This window comes from Tamandua tetradactyla, chromosome 24 (genome assembly GCF_023851605.1).
Source record: "Tamandua tetradactyla isolate mTamTet1 chromosome 24, mTamTet1.pri, whole genome shotgun sequence".
NCBI lineage: Eukaryota > Metazoa > Chordata > Mammalia > Pilosa > Myrmecophagidae > Tamandua > Tamandua tetradactyla.
The window spans coordinates 28,278,342-28,299,117 of NC_135350.1; the positions used below are offsets into that span (position 1 = coordinate 28,278,342).

Consider the following 20,776-nt stretch of genomic DNA (forward strand, 5'->3'; position numbering starts at 1 on the left):
AAAGGTTTTGTGAATATGTGAGATGATTTAATGGAATCATCTAAGGGGGGAAATGAAGAAGGAAGAAAAGTACATACAGGTTTTAAAAAATATCTTTAAACAGAGATTAACATAATTTTATAGATTGATTTAAAATGGATTAAAATTAAATATGCTGTAATTGCTTTTTACTGATATGATTTTGATTTATTAGACCAATTAAGGATACTTTTCTATACAATTTTATTCTTACTTTTCTGTAGTGGGCACTGAATGAGGAAACAAGGATGACTTAAATTTGACTGAGAACCATTCTGGCATAGGCCCTACTTTTGAAGTGTCAGTACAAGTTCATAAATTACTATACTGCAGGGACACTTCTTGAATCTCTTCTTGAGGCATTGGTAGCCTGTGTTTTAGATGGACTGTATAGGCAGATTTACAAGGGACTGTTTTTGGAAGTACTGACACAGAATAAGTAAAAAGAATGGAAATCCCATTGGTAATTGGAATAATACTTTCAAAAGCATTGTATTGCTGTTTTATAGGAGAAGAGATGGTAAAGAAAAAGAAGGAATTTACTGGAGTTTTCACTTGAACTATATAATTTGTATTTAATTTTCCGAAAATAGTAACAGAAATCTAACATGAACAATCAGCTCAACCAGTTAAAACTATTATTCAAATAAAAAATTAGCCATTTTGTTAAATATTTAACATAATTAAAATGTCTTCATATACATATTCATGTGAATTCAATATATACATGAATACGAGTTAACTCGTATTCCTCTGTTTTTATCAACTTCCCCCTACAGTTGAAGACTCATTTGATAGCAAGAGGCAGCCACACAATAAATAGCTAGGGGCTTACTCCTCTTACAGCTTAGTATTCAGAATACTACCTAGTACTATGTAATATTCATAATACAAAATATTGTATATTATGAATAACATGGATAAAATTGTTAAGTTTACTCTATAGGAAATAATGTTGTAGAAAAAAATTACTATCATCTCAGAAGTCTTTATTTTTCTTATATATGTCAAAAGATGAATGGTTCAAAGGTCTCCTGAAATTCAGCTCTGATTATAAAATTCCCAAGCTCACTGTTTTAGCTTCCTTGGCTGCTCAAGCAAATACCATGTAAGGGGCTTTCTTAAACAATGGGAATATATTAGCTTACAGTTTTGAAGCTTAGGAGAAAGTCCAAATCAAGGCATCATAAGGCAATACTTTCTTCCTGAAGATGATGTTATGGGGCTGGCTGCCAGTGATCCTTGATCCTTGGCCTCTGCCTCACATGGCGATGCACCTGGTGGCCTCTCCCTTCTCTTCAGGGTTCTCTTGATTTCAGCTTCTTGCTTCCCATGGCTTGCTCTCTGGTCTGTCTGAATTTCATTCTGCTTATAAAGAGACTCCAGTAATAGAATTAAGACATCCTCATTGAGGTGGGATACACCTTAACTGAAGTAATCTCATCAAAGACTCCTACTTACAGTGGGCTCACATCCACAGGACTGGATTAACTTTAAGAAAATGTTTTTCTGGGGTACATACAACCCCAAACTACTGCACTCACCATCAATTTCATGGCTCATTATATTACCTAAATACAAAGGCTTCGAAAGTATTGTCGAACATTGTGTTCACAAATGTTCCGTTCCAGTTCTATACTCTCTATTCTTCATTCCACCTTATTCTATTATTAAATTATATAATAATATTCTATTATTCTAGTATTTTATAGTATTATAAGGTGAAATTGTACTGTTAAAATTTGAAAACATGCCTTATGCTTTGCTGTATAAGAACTTTGCTCATACTATTTCCTTCACCTAGAAATAGCTTGCACCTATCTAATAAAATCCATTTTATGAAGACCTATCTCAGATGTTCTTCTTTTGAAATCTTTTCTCATTCTGCTAACCAGATGAAATTTGTCACTCTCTTAGAGTCCTGTAGCACTAATGATACTAATCTTATCCTAGCTTGCATAATAGGTATTTGTGCATTCCTCTCATTTCCCTTTTCCAGTCTGTTAGAATTTCCTTGAAACAGAACTTGATTATTTTCCTCTTTATATCTCCTTACACCAAGGTGCTGAGTGAATTAGAATCTTATTGACCAAAAGAAATAGACATAAGAATCTTCCTTCACTTCAGTTTCTACAGATTACCCTTACAGAATACAAAATGGAAGATCAATGATTGATAGCTACTTAGAGCTTTGAGGAGTTTGGAAAGGTATCATCATATATTTGGCTTATCTTAGTCTTCCAGAATAATGATGTAAACTCACATTTCTTTAGTTGCATAAATGAGAGAAGTCTGTAATTTAGAGACAGTGGTCTCAATTAAAACATTTCCTAAAGCCTGGCACTGAAAGTATGTAATCTGATCTCATTCCTTTTTTAAATCTGATAATATTTAGAAGCAACTACTCTACAAAAGCACAATGCCCAGTGTGGAGGAGTTCACACAAACAACTGATGTTTTGGGCCACATCATTCTAAAGGAGACTATTGTTCACAGTGCACAAAAAAAATCTTATAGATCTTAATTCTTGATACTCTGTCATGCATACACTGGGAGGAAAGAAAACAAAGTAGAGTGACTTTTTAATAATAGAATGACTTTCCTTATTGTCTCTCTTTCAATTCATGCCTGAAACAACAGCCACTTAGGAGAAAAATTGAATTTTCTTTATGAAGGGTAAGCTTCCTTATCCTTGTGATAAATTCTATCACTCTGTTCTGGTTTTGATAGTTTGTCCTGTTTTCTTTTACCTTACATCCTCCTTTTCTGTGCTCCTTAGGAGGTTCCATGATGTTGGAGTCTGCTGGTTTTGAATTTCTCAGTAGCAGGTGAGTTCCAGGCCAGCTCACTCACATTCTAAAGTGTTTTAATATCCTGCCTGTATAGGAGAGTGGAAGTGACTTCTCCTCAAAAATCACAGTCTGCAGAAGTATAGCAGTACTACATAGCATATATCTAACCCAGTTTCTAACCCATTTGTCTTTTGATAATATTGATGAAATTAATCTACTTCCAAGAGTGCTAACTGAATCACCCATTCAGGTAGCTTCTCCAGAATAAAAACTATATGACGTAAGTTATATTCCACTCTCCAACATTGTTTAAAAGGTAGGAAGTCACATTTTCTTCCCCACCATCTACCAGTAGCCATCAAAGCTTTCGCTGAATCTTGCTAACAGATGCTTCCTCTGAAGAAATTAGCCAAAATACAAATCCTAAAGGATTTTAAGACCTAAAGTTATGCCCTATATTCCCTTTCTTCAAAGGTCTGAAGACTGTCTATCTTGTTTTGTTTTATTTTGCTTTACTAGTGGTTTTTATAAAACCTCTCTGACCAGATTTATCTCTCTCTCTTTTTCCTTAATACACACATACACACACGTGCCCATGCGCAGACACACAAGATTTCCTTTTTTCAGAATCCTTTCAATTCTCCTGAAGATATTTCTTGAGAAAAGGTATTTTTGTTTGCTTGCTTGTTTTATGGATATATTTCTCTGTAACCATACATGGTGCTACCATTTCTATAGGTTCTGCTGAGAGACTTGTTAAATTTGGTCAATCAGATTGTACAACTTCAACTGAGCTGTTCCCTCATGCAACTTTTTTCTCAGTTCTGGTCATTTGCTTCAACCAGTGTGCCTCAGATTTCAAAGTGATTTCCTGAGCCAAATAAGCCATCCATCAAGATTAAATCCTTAGTTTTCATCTGTTTGTGAGGAGCATATATCAATAATCTGGTCATATAGGATAGAAAATGAATAAACTGGTCAAGAAACTGACAAATTGTAAATTATTTTTACATATAGATTACTTTACTATAAATGCAAACAATTCTCAACTCCTTAGATAATTTTTTGCAGGTCTCATATGATATTTTAATATACTAATGAAAATAAAAATATAATCAGTGGAATGGAAGGTCTTTTTTTAACAATATTTATAAATAAATGAACTTCTTGATGTCAAAACACCTCATTTATCTGATTAGCCATATCATTTGCTGTATAATATACAATTATATTGAAAAATTTCAGTCTCAAAATAGCCATTTTATAGCTGAGATTTTTTTTATTAGAGGATAGATAGGTTGAAGAGAATATAAATGAATAAGTTTCTTGCAGCTGTGACTAATTATAGACAATACCATTCACTACTGATGAAACTTTGGTTCATACTTTATGGTCATCTGAAGATATTACATGCTGAAACTGACAAAGCTATTGTCTGACTAGACAATAATATGCATCTGCTAAAGATGACTGATTATGCAAATTAAGAGAGCACAGTTCCATAATATCACAAACCAAAGATGATATATACGGCTTTTTAATGTGAACTATTTAACTACAATTTCCTTGGAATTTTTAATACAGTAGAAAACATTTCTATATTGTAATTCTATTTCTGCTGTTTTAATCAGCATCATAGCTAATATTTAAATTATGGTCTCAGAATGATACATTGAAAATCCCAGTAGAAATTGGCAGTCTAAAATGACTATTTCGAAAATCAGTTTATCAAAGTATGTTCTGCAAACACCAGTTCTCTGAGAAAGTTGTGAAAAAACAAAAAAGATTGAAAAAAAAAAAGGAGTACATAGTCAACCATGGGGTGGAAATGCATGCACTGCAATGTTTTTTGTTTTGTGTGAATTAGACTACCAAAGGTTCTGATAAGACCTGAGGTGGACAAACATATTTAACTTTGTTTAATCCAACTCTCCCAAAATTTATTTAACCAAAGAACACTTTATATTGTGTGACACCCACAAATTTTGTATGAAAACTTTAATTCTGCAGAATAAACCTAGAGGAATATTCCTTCAATGTTTAGAAAAGGTATAATTCATTTTTTTGGTGCTATGTCTGATAAATGATATGATAGACAGTGTCATCTTTGCCTGCCTTTAGCCAGCTCATGTAGCAAACAATCACTTTTTCATTGAAATATAATAGAACCTATGCTGGAATATTAGTTGTAGTAGTCATACTAATATAAAATTTATTTTAATTTCCAAATGGTTTTATTAAGGAACATAAATATTCAAAAAAGGTAAATATAAATAAAAGTATTATGGAAACGTGATAAACATGTCATTATATGTAAATATATATATATATGCATAGAGTGTATTCCTATTATATTTGTTTACAAAATTTAACTGTGATGGTTATGTTCTGGTGTCAGCTTGGCCAAATGATTATGCCCAGCTGTCTGGTCAGGCAAGCACTGGTCTGACCATTGCTGCAAGGTTATTTTGTGATTGGTCAATAAACTCCAAGGCTGGTTAATTAAATCATCAGCCAGGTGATTGCATCTGTGGCTGATTACATCTGTGATTGAACTAAGGCCCACCTCCCACAACAGGATAATTCAGTCACTTGAAGGCTTTTAAGGAAAGGGAGAGACTCTTTCACTGCTTCTTCACCAGCGGCAAATTTCTCTTGTGGAGTTCCTGCAGATCCTTCATCGGAGCTGCTAGCTCTTCACAGTCTGTCCTATGGATTCAGGATTCTTCCATTCCCACAGTTGCATGAGACTCATTTATAAATCTCATATTTACAGAAATCTCCTTTTGGTTCTGTTTCTCCAGAGAATCCTCACTAACACATTAACCTTTTTCTATTACAAAAGGTATGGTGTATAGAAACCAAGCTATAAATAATTATGTATCTTATGTATCTTATTTTCACCTTCTTATGACTCAGTGAATTTCAAATACATTTAAAAAGTTCAGACATTTCAGTCTGAAATGCAATTTCCTTTTTTTCAAAATTCTATTTCTTTCTTTGCAGAACATAGTTTTAGAAAAGCCACAGAGATGGTGTATCAGTTTGCTAAAGCTGCCAGAATGCAATATTTACCAGAAATGGATTGGCTTTTATAAAGGGGATTTATTAAGTTAAAAGTTATAATTCTAAGGCTGTGAAATGTCCAAATTAAGGCACCAAACAGAGAATACCATCTCCCAGAAAGACTGATCAGGTCCAGGGTTTATCTGTCACATGGGAAGGCACATTGTGATGTCTTCTGTCCTTCTCTCCCGGCGTCTGGATTCAAATGACTCTCTCAGTGCCTACTGTACTTCCAGATGTCTGTGTCTTGGTTTCATCTCTCTGCTCTCTGTGTCAACTCTGAGCTCTCTCTCCATGAACTCTTTTAAGGATTTCAGTAAACTAATTAAAACCCACCTTGAATGGGCAGTCATATCTCCATGGAAATAATCTAATACAAAGATCCCACGCATTATAAGTCTGCACCCACAAGATTGAATTGAAAGTGCATGACTTTTTTGGGGTACATAACAGTCTCTAGCCAGCACAGATGGGGACAATGCTTAAATATAATTTTTGTTTTCTATGTGCATAGTATTTCACACTTCTTACCAGGTTTATGAAACCTCGTATCAGATTTACTAAGAGGAAACTATTAGAGGAGGAGTCTGGGAGGATAGTCATATTTTATGTACACATATATGTATGTATTTATTATGTGTGTGTGTAACATATGCACATGATAACAAACCAAATTGTACAGAAGAACTCACAGAAAAGCAGTAGACTTTTGCTTTATTCTTTCACATTTTCTGAGATACAAGGATTAATTAACTCTCTTTCTGTTGTTGCAATGTCATGATCCATGCATCTCTCAAAGTAGAATATTCTTGATTTAAATATCATGTGGATTTCTGCTTTTATGTTCCATTAGTTGCTTAAATATTGCACTTTTTTTGTATGCTGTATGGCGGGGTCACATTTCATTATTTTTCCATGTGAGTATCCCATTATTGCAGCACTATTTGTTGATTTTTTTGTTTGTTTTGCTTGTTTGCTTTTCGGGAAGTGCATGGACTGGGAATTAAACTCTGGTCTCCCACATGGCAGGCGAGAATTCTATCACCGAACTACCCTTGCACCCCCTGCACATTTTAATTAGCTTTGTATTTAGACTATTATTTTCTTATCGAATTATCTGGAACTGTAAATTATCTTCTTATTTCCTGAGTTGATTATCAGTTTTCCAAAATTTCCTTATACCTTTTAATTTTTTAACCTGGTGATTTTTGTCCCAGAGCCCTATTGTTGCCCTATTTTTGTTTGAATTAGTTTTTCCCTAGGACTGATGTATATTCATCTTAAGTATTCATTTACTGATTTTATATATCATAGTGTCTTCATTTTGCTCTTCATTTTCTTATTTTTCTCCCTTGTCTTTCTAGTATCCAGTTTTGCTAATGCAAAAATAGTGAGGTGGCATTTTGAATCTTGTTCCTTTGTAGGTACATTCCTTCCTTTCTGTAGAAAAATTTAGTATTTTCTTTTTATTCTTGTTCTACAGTTTCACGCTGGTAGGTTGATGGCTGGGTATCTTTTTCCACTGTCTATATGCAATAATTTTAGGGCCCTTTGCATTTGAAGAATTCTGTCCTTTTTCAGCCATCTATTATTTCCTGCATAATTTCATTTCTGTCTTTTTCCCTTTTGCTCTAAATTCTGTAAGGTTTTTTTTCGCATGGGCAGGCACCAGGAAATGAACCAGGTCTCTGGCATGGCAGGTGAAAAGTCTGCTGCTGCGCCACCATTGCCCACCCTGTAAGGCTTTTTAAAGCTATTTTTTGCTTGTTTAATTTTCTATATAAACACATACACTCTTTTTTTTTTTTTTTTTTCATCTTTTTTTTTTATTAATTAAAAAAAGAATTAACAAAACAATTAGAAATCATTCCAATCTACATGTACAATCAGTAATTCTTAATAACATCACATAGTTGCATATTCATCATTTCTTAGTACATTTGCATCGATTTAGAAAAAGAAATAAAAAGACAACAGAATAAGAATTAAAACAATAATCGAAAGAAAAAAAACAAAAAAAACAAAAACAAAAAACCTATACCTCACATGCAGCTTCATTCAGTGTTTTCACATACACTCTTAGAGGAACATTCTTATTCTCAGATTATTCTATGTCTTATAGATTCAATATTATTTTGAATTTTATTTTCCTAATAATATTATGAAGATTACTTATTTAACTTTTTAAGTTCTCATTTTCCATGAAGTATCTTTTCCCTCTATAGTCAGTTTTTCTATTTATTTTGTTTTTTGTCTTTCATGCTGCTCACTCTTCTCAAATGCCAGGTGACCCTGGTGTCCATTCATATTTAAGAAAAAAACACTATCACCGAACTACCTTTGCACCCCCTGCACATTTTAATTAGCTTTGTATTTAGACTATTATTTTCTTATCGAATTATCTGGAACTGTAAATTATCTTCTTATTTCCTGAGTTGATTATCAGTTTTCCAAAATTTCCTTATACCTTTTAATTTTTTAACCTGGTGATTTTTGTCCCAGAGCCCTATTGTTGCCCTATTTTTGTTTGAATTAATTCTTGCGGAAGCAAGAATTAATTCATTGGCTGTGCTTTAGAATAAATAAATAGATTAGATGACTACTTCCCCACACTACCTCATCCTCACTTCTCTGTGCTTTTTTCTCTTAATAGGCAGCCTGAATAATGGTAGGAGGTGATGCATAGAAAAATATGCATCTTAAACTTTGGTTGCTGTTTCAGTTTGCCAAGGTTACTAGAATGCAATATACCAGGAATGGATTGGCTCTTTTTTCTTTTTTTATTATTTTTGTTTTGTTTTTGCATGGGCAGGCACTGGGAATCAAACCTGGGTCTCTGGCATGGAAAATAAGAACTCCGCCTGCTGAGCCACCATTGGCCCACCCCGATTGGCTTTTATAAAGGGGATTTATTAAGTTACAAGTAACAATCCTAAAATCATGAAAATGTCCAAATTGAGGCACCAACAAGAGGATGCCTCCTCTCCAGAAAAGCTGATTCTGGGGTTTCTCTGTCATATGGGAAGGCACATGACAACATCCTGGCTTCTGGGTTCAAATGGCTCTCTCAGCATCTTCTGCATCTCCAGAGGTCTGTGTCTGTGCTTTCTCCAAAACACCCCCTCTTAACGGACTCCAGTAAGCTAATTAAGACCCACCGTGAGTGGGCAGGATCACATCTCCATCTAATCAAATAGTCTCACCCACAATTTGGTGGGTCACATCTCCATGGAAACAGTCCAATCAAAAGGTCCTGAACAACAGAGTTCTGCCCCTACAAATCTGGATTAGAGTTAAAGGAACATGGCTTTTCTAGAGTATATAACAGTTTCAAACCAGCACAGTCATCTAAGGATAAAGACAAATTGTGGGACTAGAGACAAGAAAAGTTTTGGAAGCAGTGCATTCTAGGGCTTAACTCTTTTTTTTTTTGTACTCATTAAATAACTACTTTAATAAAGAGCTGTAGAAAAGAGCTTTTAATTAAAGACACCTATTTGTGATTAAAAAGCAAAGCTCTCATATCTATGAATATAAGTAGCTTCCTTAACCTAATAAAAGTTCGAAACCCAATACCTATAATACAATAAATTAATCTTTTAAGAAAAGTAGGAAAACAAGACTGCCGATCGTTACCACACCTGCTTAATAATAGGGGGTATTACATCAGTACCTAAGGGTAGAAAAATAGTAAAGACACTGAAGGATTACAGTGAAAGAGATAAATTGCATCATATATACCAAGAGATATTTTGTAAATCCAGAAACTACTAGAACTAATAAAAAAATTCAGCACAGTTGCTGGATATAAGAATAACTTACATGGCAACAAAATATTCGTATACCAAAAGTCATCTACAAAAAAGTAATAAAGATATAAGGAACTAAGTAAACAGGAACAAATAACATTTTTAGGAATTAACTAAGAATTTTTTAATTATAATAATGGGTGTAGAAAATTATATGAATAAATGAAGAGTTACTCTAGGCTCATGGATGGGATAACTTTATCTAAGGTTCTCATTTTCCCCCATATTAATACTATATACTAATTAATAAATGTAATATAATCCTGATAGTCTACTGGGACTGGAATACTAAAATACACATTTAAACATGGAGGTATGTGGATAGTCAAGAAAAGAGTCAAGAAAGGGGGAAAATTCCCATATCATTTATTAAGACACATTATAAAACTATATTAATAGTTTTATATAGTCTTGGCACAAAACAAGACAAACTAATCATGGGACAGACAGAACCATGTATATATGAGGACAATTTATTATGAAGTTATCCCCATAAATCCATAGATAAAGGAAAAATTATTTAGTAGGACATACTGGGTAAACTGACACAGTTAAGAAAAATATGATTAACTCTTGTAAAATACCATTTACAAAGATGGAATCCAGATGAATTAAAAACTTAATGTAAAGGCAAAACTATGAAGTCAATACAAAATACCAGAATACTGCTGTAACTTAAAAATAGAGAAAGATTTCATAAAAACTTCAAAAGTAAAAAAAAAATAGACAAAAATATCAACTTGATTATAACAAAACTAAGGATTTCAACTCAATTTTGGGAAATCTGGGCAATGTTAAGTAGATGACAGAAGGGAAAAGATATCTGCACTGTCTAAAACTGGCAAGATTTAGGTTTATAAGGAACTAGTCTTGGTTTATGAGGAAATTCTGAACTCAAGAAGAACTGAAACAAAAAACCCTAAAGGGGAAATGGGCAAAGTATATGAAATTATTTTATGGTCTCTCTTGATAATCTTTTTTTTTTTACATGGGCAGGCACCGAAAATCGAACCCAGGTCCTCTGGCATCGCAGGCAAGCATTCCTGCCTGCTGAGCCACCTCTCTTGATAATCTTGATAATTGCTTATTTTATTCTTCTCCCCCCATAAAAGTTCATCTTATTCCAAATTCGTGTTTCTTGTTCTCATTTTTTTGAACATTACTACTATTGTATCATAAAATGAATGCTAGTGTTTTTATAGCTCATGGAATAATAATTATTTTAAGAGTGTAAAAATATCCCCTGCCTCCAAAAGTCTGGGAATTATTCAACAAACACAAATCACAGGACTTTAATGATGACGTTCTATAAAAAGACTCAATAGAATCACAGTTATCGAAGGAAAGGATAAATGCACTTTACAAAACAAACTGACGTGAGGAATAATGTAGTATCTAGTCTCATCCAAGTGAAGAACTCATATTTCCCCTCAAGGCTTAAACAAATATTACATGAGTTAAGGGCCCTTGCAAAATGTTATGTTTTGAAATAGATTTCATTAATGGTTTCTAGTGATAATTTATTTCTCCCTTTATGGCCAAGTCTTTTCCATACTAATAATGGAGAGCTTATTTGCATATAAATAGACTTCAGCATTTGCTGAAGCAGAGACCAAATACATTTCTTTATTTTTCCTCTGGATGATGCTGAAAAGAATGAAAAGGAGGTGAGGGAGTAATTGTAATAATTAGTCATTAGGATCAATAATAATTTTATTGACAAAAATTTTTTACAGAAAACTTTCTTAGGTGTTTTGATGGATATATTTCATGTTAAAAGTTTTTGACAACTATTAAAATAATAGAAAAAGGGAATCTTCACAGTTTTCTCGATGGTGCTTTTTGGTATAGCTATGGAATCAAAAGTAGAGACAGCATAATTTGGTTATGATAAATGTTTGCACTGTTTTTGATAAGGTAGCATTTTACATTTTAGAAAAGGTAAAAATCATCTCTGTAACTATATTCCCAATTAAATAAGTCTTTGTCTTTTGAGATATACCAAGTTATATCTCAAGTGTACAAATGCTATTCTTTCAGTTGTCATATCATTAAAAATATCATCTTAATAAATTTATTTTGGAATATACTTTCTTCCTAAATAATCTTATATACGAAGGTTTTTGATCCTATTTTCACTTCAACTTGTCAATGGTCAACTGAGAAAGAAAAATTATCTCAATATTTAAAAAAATATATCCATTTGAGATTTGCTTCTTCACTTTCAGTCTTTCAAATAGTATATGTTCCTGCATTGTTGTACTGTAAGTGTTTAGGAGGAGGCATCCTCTTATGACACACTCAGCATTTATGAGCAATTCCTTCAGGAAATTAAGATAGCTGCTTTCTGCAAGGTGCCATGTCTAGTAATAAGCATCTTTCTTACCAGCAGAGGTCACTCTGCACAAAGTGAATAATGATTTCAGCTCGCAAAATAGACAGCTAATGTGGCCATATTGTTTCTACTTGATTTCTGTTACTTGCAGAAATACCATTTTCATCTCTCATTACACATGCTTGCTTAGGTGAGTGAGGCTCTTCCTTGATGCGCAAAGACTTTCCAAAGAAATGAAGTCAATAATGCAGTCCTGAAACAAGTGATAAAAACACTGTATTTAAATCTAGTTATTTTAGAACATTATGCAGATTTTTTTCTACCAGTTAAAAAAAAATGTGAGAAAGAGAAAAAATTGTTCCTCAGAGAATATGATCACTGCATTCTGCCACAGAGAGGCAGCCTTCACCAAAAAATTGGGCTTAAGGCTATTTGGATTCTAGGAAAATAGTATTCAACATTAGAATTTTACTGTCATTTATAACAGGCTTAGAAAGTTGCAGTGTGTGGCAGCCTTGACCAGTAGCAGTATGGCAATATGAGTGTTTGAAGACAACTTGGTTAGAATTGTGATATCTGTGCTTTCCTTAAATGTATTTATACTTATTATGACTTTTAAAATAGAGGTGTAAAATCAAAACTATATGCACTTTTGGTATATCACGAAATAATCCAATAACAAAATCATTAAATTAGTCAAATTGACTTCAACGTATTCCTTCTCCTAGACAAAATTTAGGTGTTAGGAAGGTGCCATATTCAGGTAAAAGCATAACATTCTCATTTAATTAACCTATTTGTTTGTCAAATTCACTAGGTTTAAGAAAGTGTGAGAGACTAATGGGATCACTAGGCCCTTCCAAAGGTAGAAAATTAAGGAGACAGTGTTAAGTAGTGGAAATAGCTGTTAAAACAATAGGGCCAGTTCACAGCTCTGCTACTTAACACAACTTCCTACAAAATTTGAATAATAATAATGCGTTCCCTTCCTTTTTCTTAGGGATATGCTAAGGATTAAAAGCAGTTGATTTTCTCCTTACTCATTATGAGACTGTGGGAAAGTTGTTTAACTTCCTTGAGACTCTTTATCCCATTTTACAAAAGAGGAAATTAAGAAGTGATAAGATTAAGAATTAATCAAGATCACATGGCTAGTATATAGAAGCTTGAATTTGAATTTAGGTTTAAGAATTATTTTGGAAAGTAATAGGTTGTAACAAAATGGAGATAAGAATATACTTACACTTGGAGAATTGCATCATCCATGATCATGATAATAGGTTTTGCACACTTTGCCCATGATTGAAATAGTGTAATATATCCATGACCAAAATTCATTCTATGCTAAGGAACATACACTGAAAATTAAATCTTTCTTCTATCCTACTATTGCTAGCCTCCTAATCTTTCCTTTATTCTCAGGAAACAATTATTCTAAGCATCCAAACATTTAAATATCATTTTCACATTATAAATTTTAAATGTGACTTCAAGACATACATTTATTTCTTTGGACAGTTCCTGAATAAGAAAGTGAAATAAAAAGAGATGGATTTAAAGTCTTATCAACATCATAAGAGTAGAATATAGGTGACACATATATTGACTCTTCCTTTCTTGGTTCATTTCGGTTCAGTTCAACAAGGATTTATTGAGGTCAGCCATAGCCAGACACAGACATTAGAGCATCTGATATATTCCACAGGAATATATAGTCTGGTGAGGAGTCTGAACGTTTATTCTCTGGATAACTAACTGGAAATTATTCTCGGGAAAAAGGGATTTAATGTTTAAATAAATTTGAGAAGGTTTATATAAAAATTGTAGTAGTTTAGAAATTTAAAATAATGGGTTTTATATACTTGGCCCTACTTTTAGATAATCTGATTTATTACTTTTACATGGAGTCAAAGAATCTACATATTAACGCTGTGATGGTTAGGTTCTGGTGTCAGCTTGGCCAAATGATTATGCCTAGTTGTCTGGTCATGCAAGCACTGGCCTGACTATTGCTGCAAGGATATTTAGTGGTTGGTTGATAAATCAGAAGGCTCATGTATTAAGTCATCAGTAAGTTGATTACATCTGTGATCAATTAAGGTCCATCTCCCACTTGAAGACTTTTGAGGAAGAAGAGAAACTTTCACTGCTTCTTCAGCCTGTGAGTTTCTTCTGTGGAGTTCATCCAGGACTTTCATTGGAGCCACCAGCTCCACAGCCTGCCCTGCAGATTTTGGACTCTTCCATTCCCCTGGTTACATGAGACACTTTTATAAATCTCATATTTACAGATCTCTCCTGTTGGTTCTGTTTTTCTAGAGAATCCTGAACCAGACTTTGATGAAGATTATTTTAAAATATGAGCTGTTACATATGATCCGCTTTGTTTTTTAATCTTGATATTTCAAGCCACATAACAAGCTCAGTCAAAAGGCCAGTGGAAACTCTTGTTCAGAGCTATGGAAGGGCTTCAAGTAGACCCTTTGAGTCATGGGTTTTGAAGCCAGATAAGAAAAACCTTTAATTTATCTGGAAATAGATATTAACATAAAAAAATGTTACTGTTATTGGTCTTGGCTGAAATCAACAGGTGGTAATTTGAGGAGAAACTTGCAAGGGAAAAATCCTGAAGAATTCTCACAGTAGCCAGCTGTCTATTATTCTGTATGGGTACTGTATTGGGAACAAAGTTAGGGAATATTTACATTATATGATCAAAGGATGGTAAACAAAATGGTAAACAAAGAATATTGTTAGGGTGAAGAAAAAAAATCTTATTTAGATTTGAATCTATGTCTAAATTTAGGTTTATTGAAAAGAAGCAAGAACCTTCCCAAGATATTCAATAGTCAATCTCATAGTTCTCATTTAATCACTAATGAATGTAAACAAAGCATTTGAAGTCATCAATGCATGAAAAACATTCTACAATCATTTTTTTCTATAAAATGTGTTTGTTTTAGGATACAGAATTGTTCATTTAGGTTGTAAGTGTAGCGTTGGTGTAATAGTCTAAAAACTATAAAATCCGAGTCTAGCTTTATCCTAGTTGACCTGCTCAAATAAAGATGTTAGCGGCAAATATAAATGTAAACACATGTAGAAACATTACAGTTTTTAGTAAATTAAGAAAATGGCAAATAGTAACAATTTAAATAGTAAAAAATTATCATTTTCTGTAATTCTTGCTTTAAATCACAGCTCATTTACTATAACTTTCTTAAGTTTACAGTGATTAATATTAATCATCCATTTTAGTTTTTAAACTGAAGTCTCTATTTTTATTGTTTTAATTTGTTGTTTTTTATTTTGAAGTTTCTATTTTTTAAATTCCACATAATTTGATTCATAACATGACATGCTTTACAAAAACACATTTATCCTGAATTTTATATAGAATATTCCTGGAGATAAGTGCCAACCTTAGAGGGAATGCCTTGCTTATTAATCCCTAATTATATGTTAAAATAACAATGGTGATCTAAGATAACTTGGAGGACTTGCTGAGACTGTCTCCTATTTTTGCTGACGTGATTTTCTTGGCATTATAGCTCCAAAATTTTATTTTTTAAATATATTTTGTATTATCAAACCAAAACAACATACAAACATGAACATTCTTAACATACAAATGTTCTGTGTTTGGTGTGCAGTCAATGGCTCACAATATCATCACATAGTAGTATATTCATCACCATGATCATTTCCAAAATTTTAAATAAGAGCAGTGGAATATAAAAATGAAAGTTCAGGTATGAGAGAAAAATCTGCTGCCAATAGTTCATCTAGTTGTGAGGTATTTACTTCGAAGACAATTTCGTATTTTACTGATTATTTGATAACTTTGTTTATTCGTTAATAAAATCATTCATGTGTTGCATATTTTATACCATCTGCTGTAAAGCAGATTTGGGTGTAAGATGATTATCCTTCCTTGCAGTTGTTTCCTATAATTCATACTGAAAGTGTACTATGCCTACGTTTACAACACTGCTGAAGGTGATTCCAGTTTGTATAATGTACTTATATTATCAGAGAGTGAAAATATCTTTTTATACCGGCAATTCAAAGGCCTCATTTGACAGAGCTTATGGATGTACATTTTGATAAATATGTGCTTAGATGTAGACAGATAAACAGACATTGCTGTCTGAAGAAATATTTCAGTCAAGCCAAATCCTTGTGACTTCATATTTATGTGTCATAATAGTGACAGCCTTATTGCTTAATCAATGTTAAGAAAACATGTTTTAACAGGTGCATGGTTTAGGTAGACTCCAATAAATGCATATCTCTGTCTACTTAGGCTGGAGTGCACTGTAATAGTGCATTTCTTAGAGACTGTGTTGGCAATAATTCCTAGATGCTCTATAACAACTTCAAGATATCATCTTAAGTATTTAAAACCTTATTTCCTAGAACATGTAGTACCCATTTTGCTTCTGGACAGAGAAGTTAACGAAGCACTAAATCATACATGAGAATTTTGGTTAAAAGTGTATGCATTATTGTGACGCTCTGTGTGTTTTTTCCCTATCACCTATAAGCTCAGTTTAATAGACCATGCAACTCTGTGAACATAATCTGAAGTGCTATTTAAATCAAATTGAGTTTTAAAGCAGTAGAAGAGTATTAAACCTAAATGTGACTCTGATATCGATGATAATACTTCCTTGTGCACTAATCATTTCTCTTTGCTGTTGCATCATTTGTAAAGCTGAAGAATAAAATCAATGTGAAAAATATGTTCTATACAAATCTGAGCTCTCTTGATGACTTTTTAAAGCCATGCAGTCCATTTCAATGAATAATTTCCTAAATGCTTTTGAATTCCTAAAGATATACTCACATATGGAATATTTACTTTTCAGTGGATTTCTGTCACCTCCACATGAAAAAAGGACCTAATATTCATAAGCAAGAATGACTAAATGATTAATAAACTTTAGCTCATTATGAAGATAACCATTTTTTTAACCTGAGGTTTTACAGCCTTAACTATAGAAGCAGTTATTTCTGAGTCCACACTGATGGACCAAAATGGTCATATTGAAGAGCCAGAAGCATAGATTTTTATTTTAAATTACACATCTTTCCTGTTCTCTTCTATTTTTGCCCTGTAGCATTGGTTGACATTTCATAGAGAGTGAATTGGTACAGGGCTGGAAATAGGTAATTATAAGAATCACCTGCTCTTGAATTTCCCGTTATATACTAGTCATGATTTAGGCAAACTTTTCATAGATATTTGATTTGGAATGAGAAGTTTTCTTCTTCCATGATATATGATTAAAATGTGGCATTTTAGTAAATATAGAAGATAGCTTCTGCAGAATTCAGATGTGAATCAGAGCTGATAAAGCAATGTGTTTGACCTGTATCATATAAGCAGTAGCATATACAATTGAAAATATATTTTAAGTTAAAGTGCAATAAACTTAAAAAATATTCTATAGCTTATGGCAGGCTAAATGCTAAAATGAAGCAAGATGCATATTAAGAGAAGTTTTGCTTCACTTAATATTTCTCAAAGGAATTCCATTAAAAGGAAATCTCCTGAATTGCATTTCAGTAATTTCTTCTCTTTTAATGAGTTATAACCATGAATGTAATATTTATTAGTTGTGGTAGCATGATGGTAAGAACAGGGATTTGGCTGTATTTCTTCATAATTGAAAATGAAACTTAATGTTACCATGATGTTTGAATATTAGTCTAACCTGTTGCATTAACCTTTAGAAATCTTTATGAAGTTGCAATTTTTTATTAACTGCAGGTGGAATTATTAACCAGTTCCTGATGATTGTTTGTAATTTTTTCTGGATACTGATAACATTTTCCCATGCATAGTTTATTATGTGTATGAAAATATCTGAAAAGGTATTATATATGCATATGTTCATTATTTATCTAGAGTATGAAGATAAATTATGTCTATCTTATTCCAAAGTTGTAATGCTATTTTTGTATAGTAAGATGTTATTTGATGTAATTAAACCTCTGAATAGTATAATTGAAAGTGAGAAAAATGAGAAGTTTCAGGTTGTGTATATATTACTTGAATGAAACAAACAAGCAACAAAACAGAATTGTTTAACACAGAGTGGATCCTTACATAAGTTGTGGACTGTAGTTAATATTATAATAATATTGTTTCATCTATTATAACAAAATTGATGCAACATGTTAAAAATAGGTAAAACTGAGTGAGAATGGAATATGGAAGCTGTACGATTTCTATGATTTTTCTCTGTAAGCACAGAATTTATATAATAATGATAAAAATAAATAAAATAATGAAAGCAATAGTTCCCCCTCAAAAAAAAAAAAAGGATGGTATTTGGTATAACGCTTTACTTGCCACTTGGTAAAACAAAACACATGACCTTCTCTCAAGGGCTTCATATTTGAATTGATATTAGATTGACTGGGCTACAGCCTAAATGTCATCTTTTATTTAAAAATTTGAAATGTCCTATATTATTGAGGTTAAAGCATTAAAATGTTTCATCTTGAACTTATCAGTTCTAAAATATTTTAAATGTTAAGCCATCAACAAGAATTTATTCTTTAAAATAAATTATTTTGAATTGTGTGTTTACAATGGAAATACAGAGGCATTAATTTTGTTTTTAATACTTTTATACACACTCTCCTATTTCACTATTAATGTTCACTGTCATTATTCTATGACCTAAGTTTCTATTTCCTCTCCCGGCAGTGTCTCTTTAATGCCGTCTACTTTAGTTTAATTCACCACCACTCTTCTAACAATCTACATACTTTGTGGCAATCTTACTGTGGAGTCTTATTTTCCCTTGAAACATTTGATAGAATAGATCTCCAAGATCCTCTTGTAACACAATGTTCGACATGTGATAGAAATTCACAAAGTATTGGATAAATTATGAGTGAAAAAAAATAACCTCTCCCTATTTTCGTTGAAGTAGTACTAGCGGGATTCCCTTCACTAGTCTGTCTCCTTTAACTGTTCTCCTCACTCCACCCCTTGCTATATGTAATCCCAAGGTTCAGACCTTAGTTATTTACTTTTCTCTTTCTGTCCTCTTTCCTTAGGGAAATCTCTGATTGAGTAATCCACTTGCCCCCAAGGTAATTACTCCATTCATTTTCTCTAGGCTAGTTTTCTCATCTGAGCTGTAGTCATGTATCTCCAGTTGTCTGCTAGACATTCCTAGTAAGTATCCCACCATTTTTTCAGACATAACTGGTTCAAAATTAAACTTCAGATGTTTCTTTCCAAATGGTGTCTTCCTTCCTTGTTTCCTTATTTCCTTCACTGTGTTACCTTTTTTTAATAGCCACTATTTCTTTTTATTTCCTTCCAATCACAAAATATTTGCTGCACCTCTTAAAAAATGTTCTGAGTTGTTCTTTGTTTCCCTTACCAGTTAGTAAAATCCTCATCAGTGTCCCCCAAACAGAAAATCTTCAAATCATCCCACACTATTCAGAACTGCTAGAGTTTACTTCTTAAGCTACTCCTTTCTTCTTGAATCTCCTTTCATCTCAAACCTTCAAAAACTATGCCCTGCCTATGACAGTGGTTTGAAAAGCTTTTTTTAAATTAGTAGAGAGCTTTTGTTAAGTAAAACCTATCCTAGAACCCAAACAGATAAAATATTAAATTGCAGCTGTTTCATATAAAATGCTTCAAGCCTCTTTAACTTGGGCTTTACTCTCACAATGCCTTCTGGGCACTTTGTTGGGAATTTGGGGGAATTATAGAATACAATTTGAAAAACAGTAGCCAAAGTACAAACTGCTTCCTTAAGATTAGACCCCATTCCATTCAACCAATCTGTTTATTACCTCCAAATAGTCAATGGAAAGTCCATCTCTGAGCCTGGGCTTCTATTGCACTTAAAAGCCTGGAATGCTGTTAAACTTCCTTTCTGCTTCTTTCAATCCTATTCATATTATCAAGCACTTTCTCCTCAATGAACTTTTGAATAAAAGTGTTATATATAATTTTTTTCATGATGTATATATATCTTGAGGGGGCACTTTTATTTTGAAATATTGTGTACTGCATTTCATTATTGAGTGAGTAGATGTCACTATTTTATCCTTGTCATATTTCAAAACACAAACTGAATGAATTTAGCAATTAAAAAGAATTGGATCCAAGATTGATTGTGGCTAAATTTATACATTAAGAATATGAACTTGGGAAAATATTCATGTAACCAGAACCAATAATTTAAATAAATCAAAAGTTTATTAATTTACTTTTGTTTTCTCTTAGGGCCTGCAACATACAATCCTGTTCTAAAGAAATCTTGCCCCATACCTTTATTTGTTAAAGCATCAAAGCGTTTTGAAGATCCTAAGGAGGCTACTCCTGGTCCGGCGACGTATGAGGTTTGTCAATGATATTTCACTATTACCAATGACAAAAGAACAGAATGATTTCCAGAAAGTGCTGACAATGTCTTCATTAAATTCTGTTCTATATTTTTTATTCATATTACTCACTGACACAAATCTTCTGGCTAAAGAAGACATTTCTGAAGATATATTTTGACATTTTTAGAAGAATTATTTAAGAATTTAAGAATTATTTAAATTTAACTATTTATTTATTTATAAATATCCTCAATAACAGTTATACATATATTTATATCCTTGCAACTTTTTAAATATACTTGCTTGCATATGTAAGTTGGAACCTACAAGAATGAACTGAAATTATGAATTCATTAGGGCATTCAGCAGAAAGTCCTGGGGATCCC

General features: G+C 32.7%; 1 protein-coding gene across 8 annotated transcripts in view; it reads left to right on the top strand.

The window, feature by feature from the left end:
• STPG2 (sperm tail PG-rich repeat containing 2) overlaps nucleotides 1-20,776 on the top strand; it is an 846,203-nt gene that overhangs the window by 478,765 nt on the left and 346,662 nt on the right. For all 8 annotated transcript variants that reach the window (XR_013168349.1, XM_077142787.1, XM_077142790.1 and 5 more), the window contains one exon: nucleotides 20,290-20,405. Coding sequence is in view for 7 of the 8 variants with exons in the window: in XM_077142787.1 (XP_076998902.1) it covers nucleotides 20,290-20,405 (116 nt within the window). In the remaining variant the exon portion in view is untranslated. The remainder of the gene's footprint in view (nucleotides 1-20,289; nucleotides 20,406-20,776) is intronic.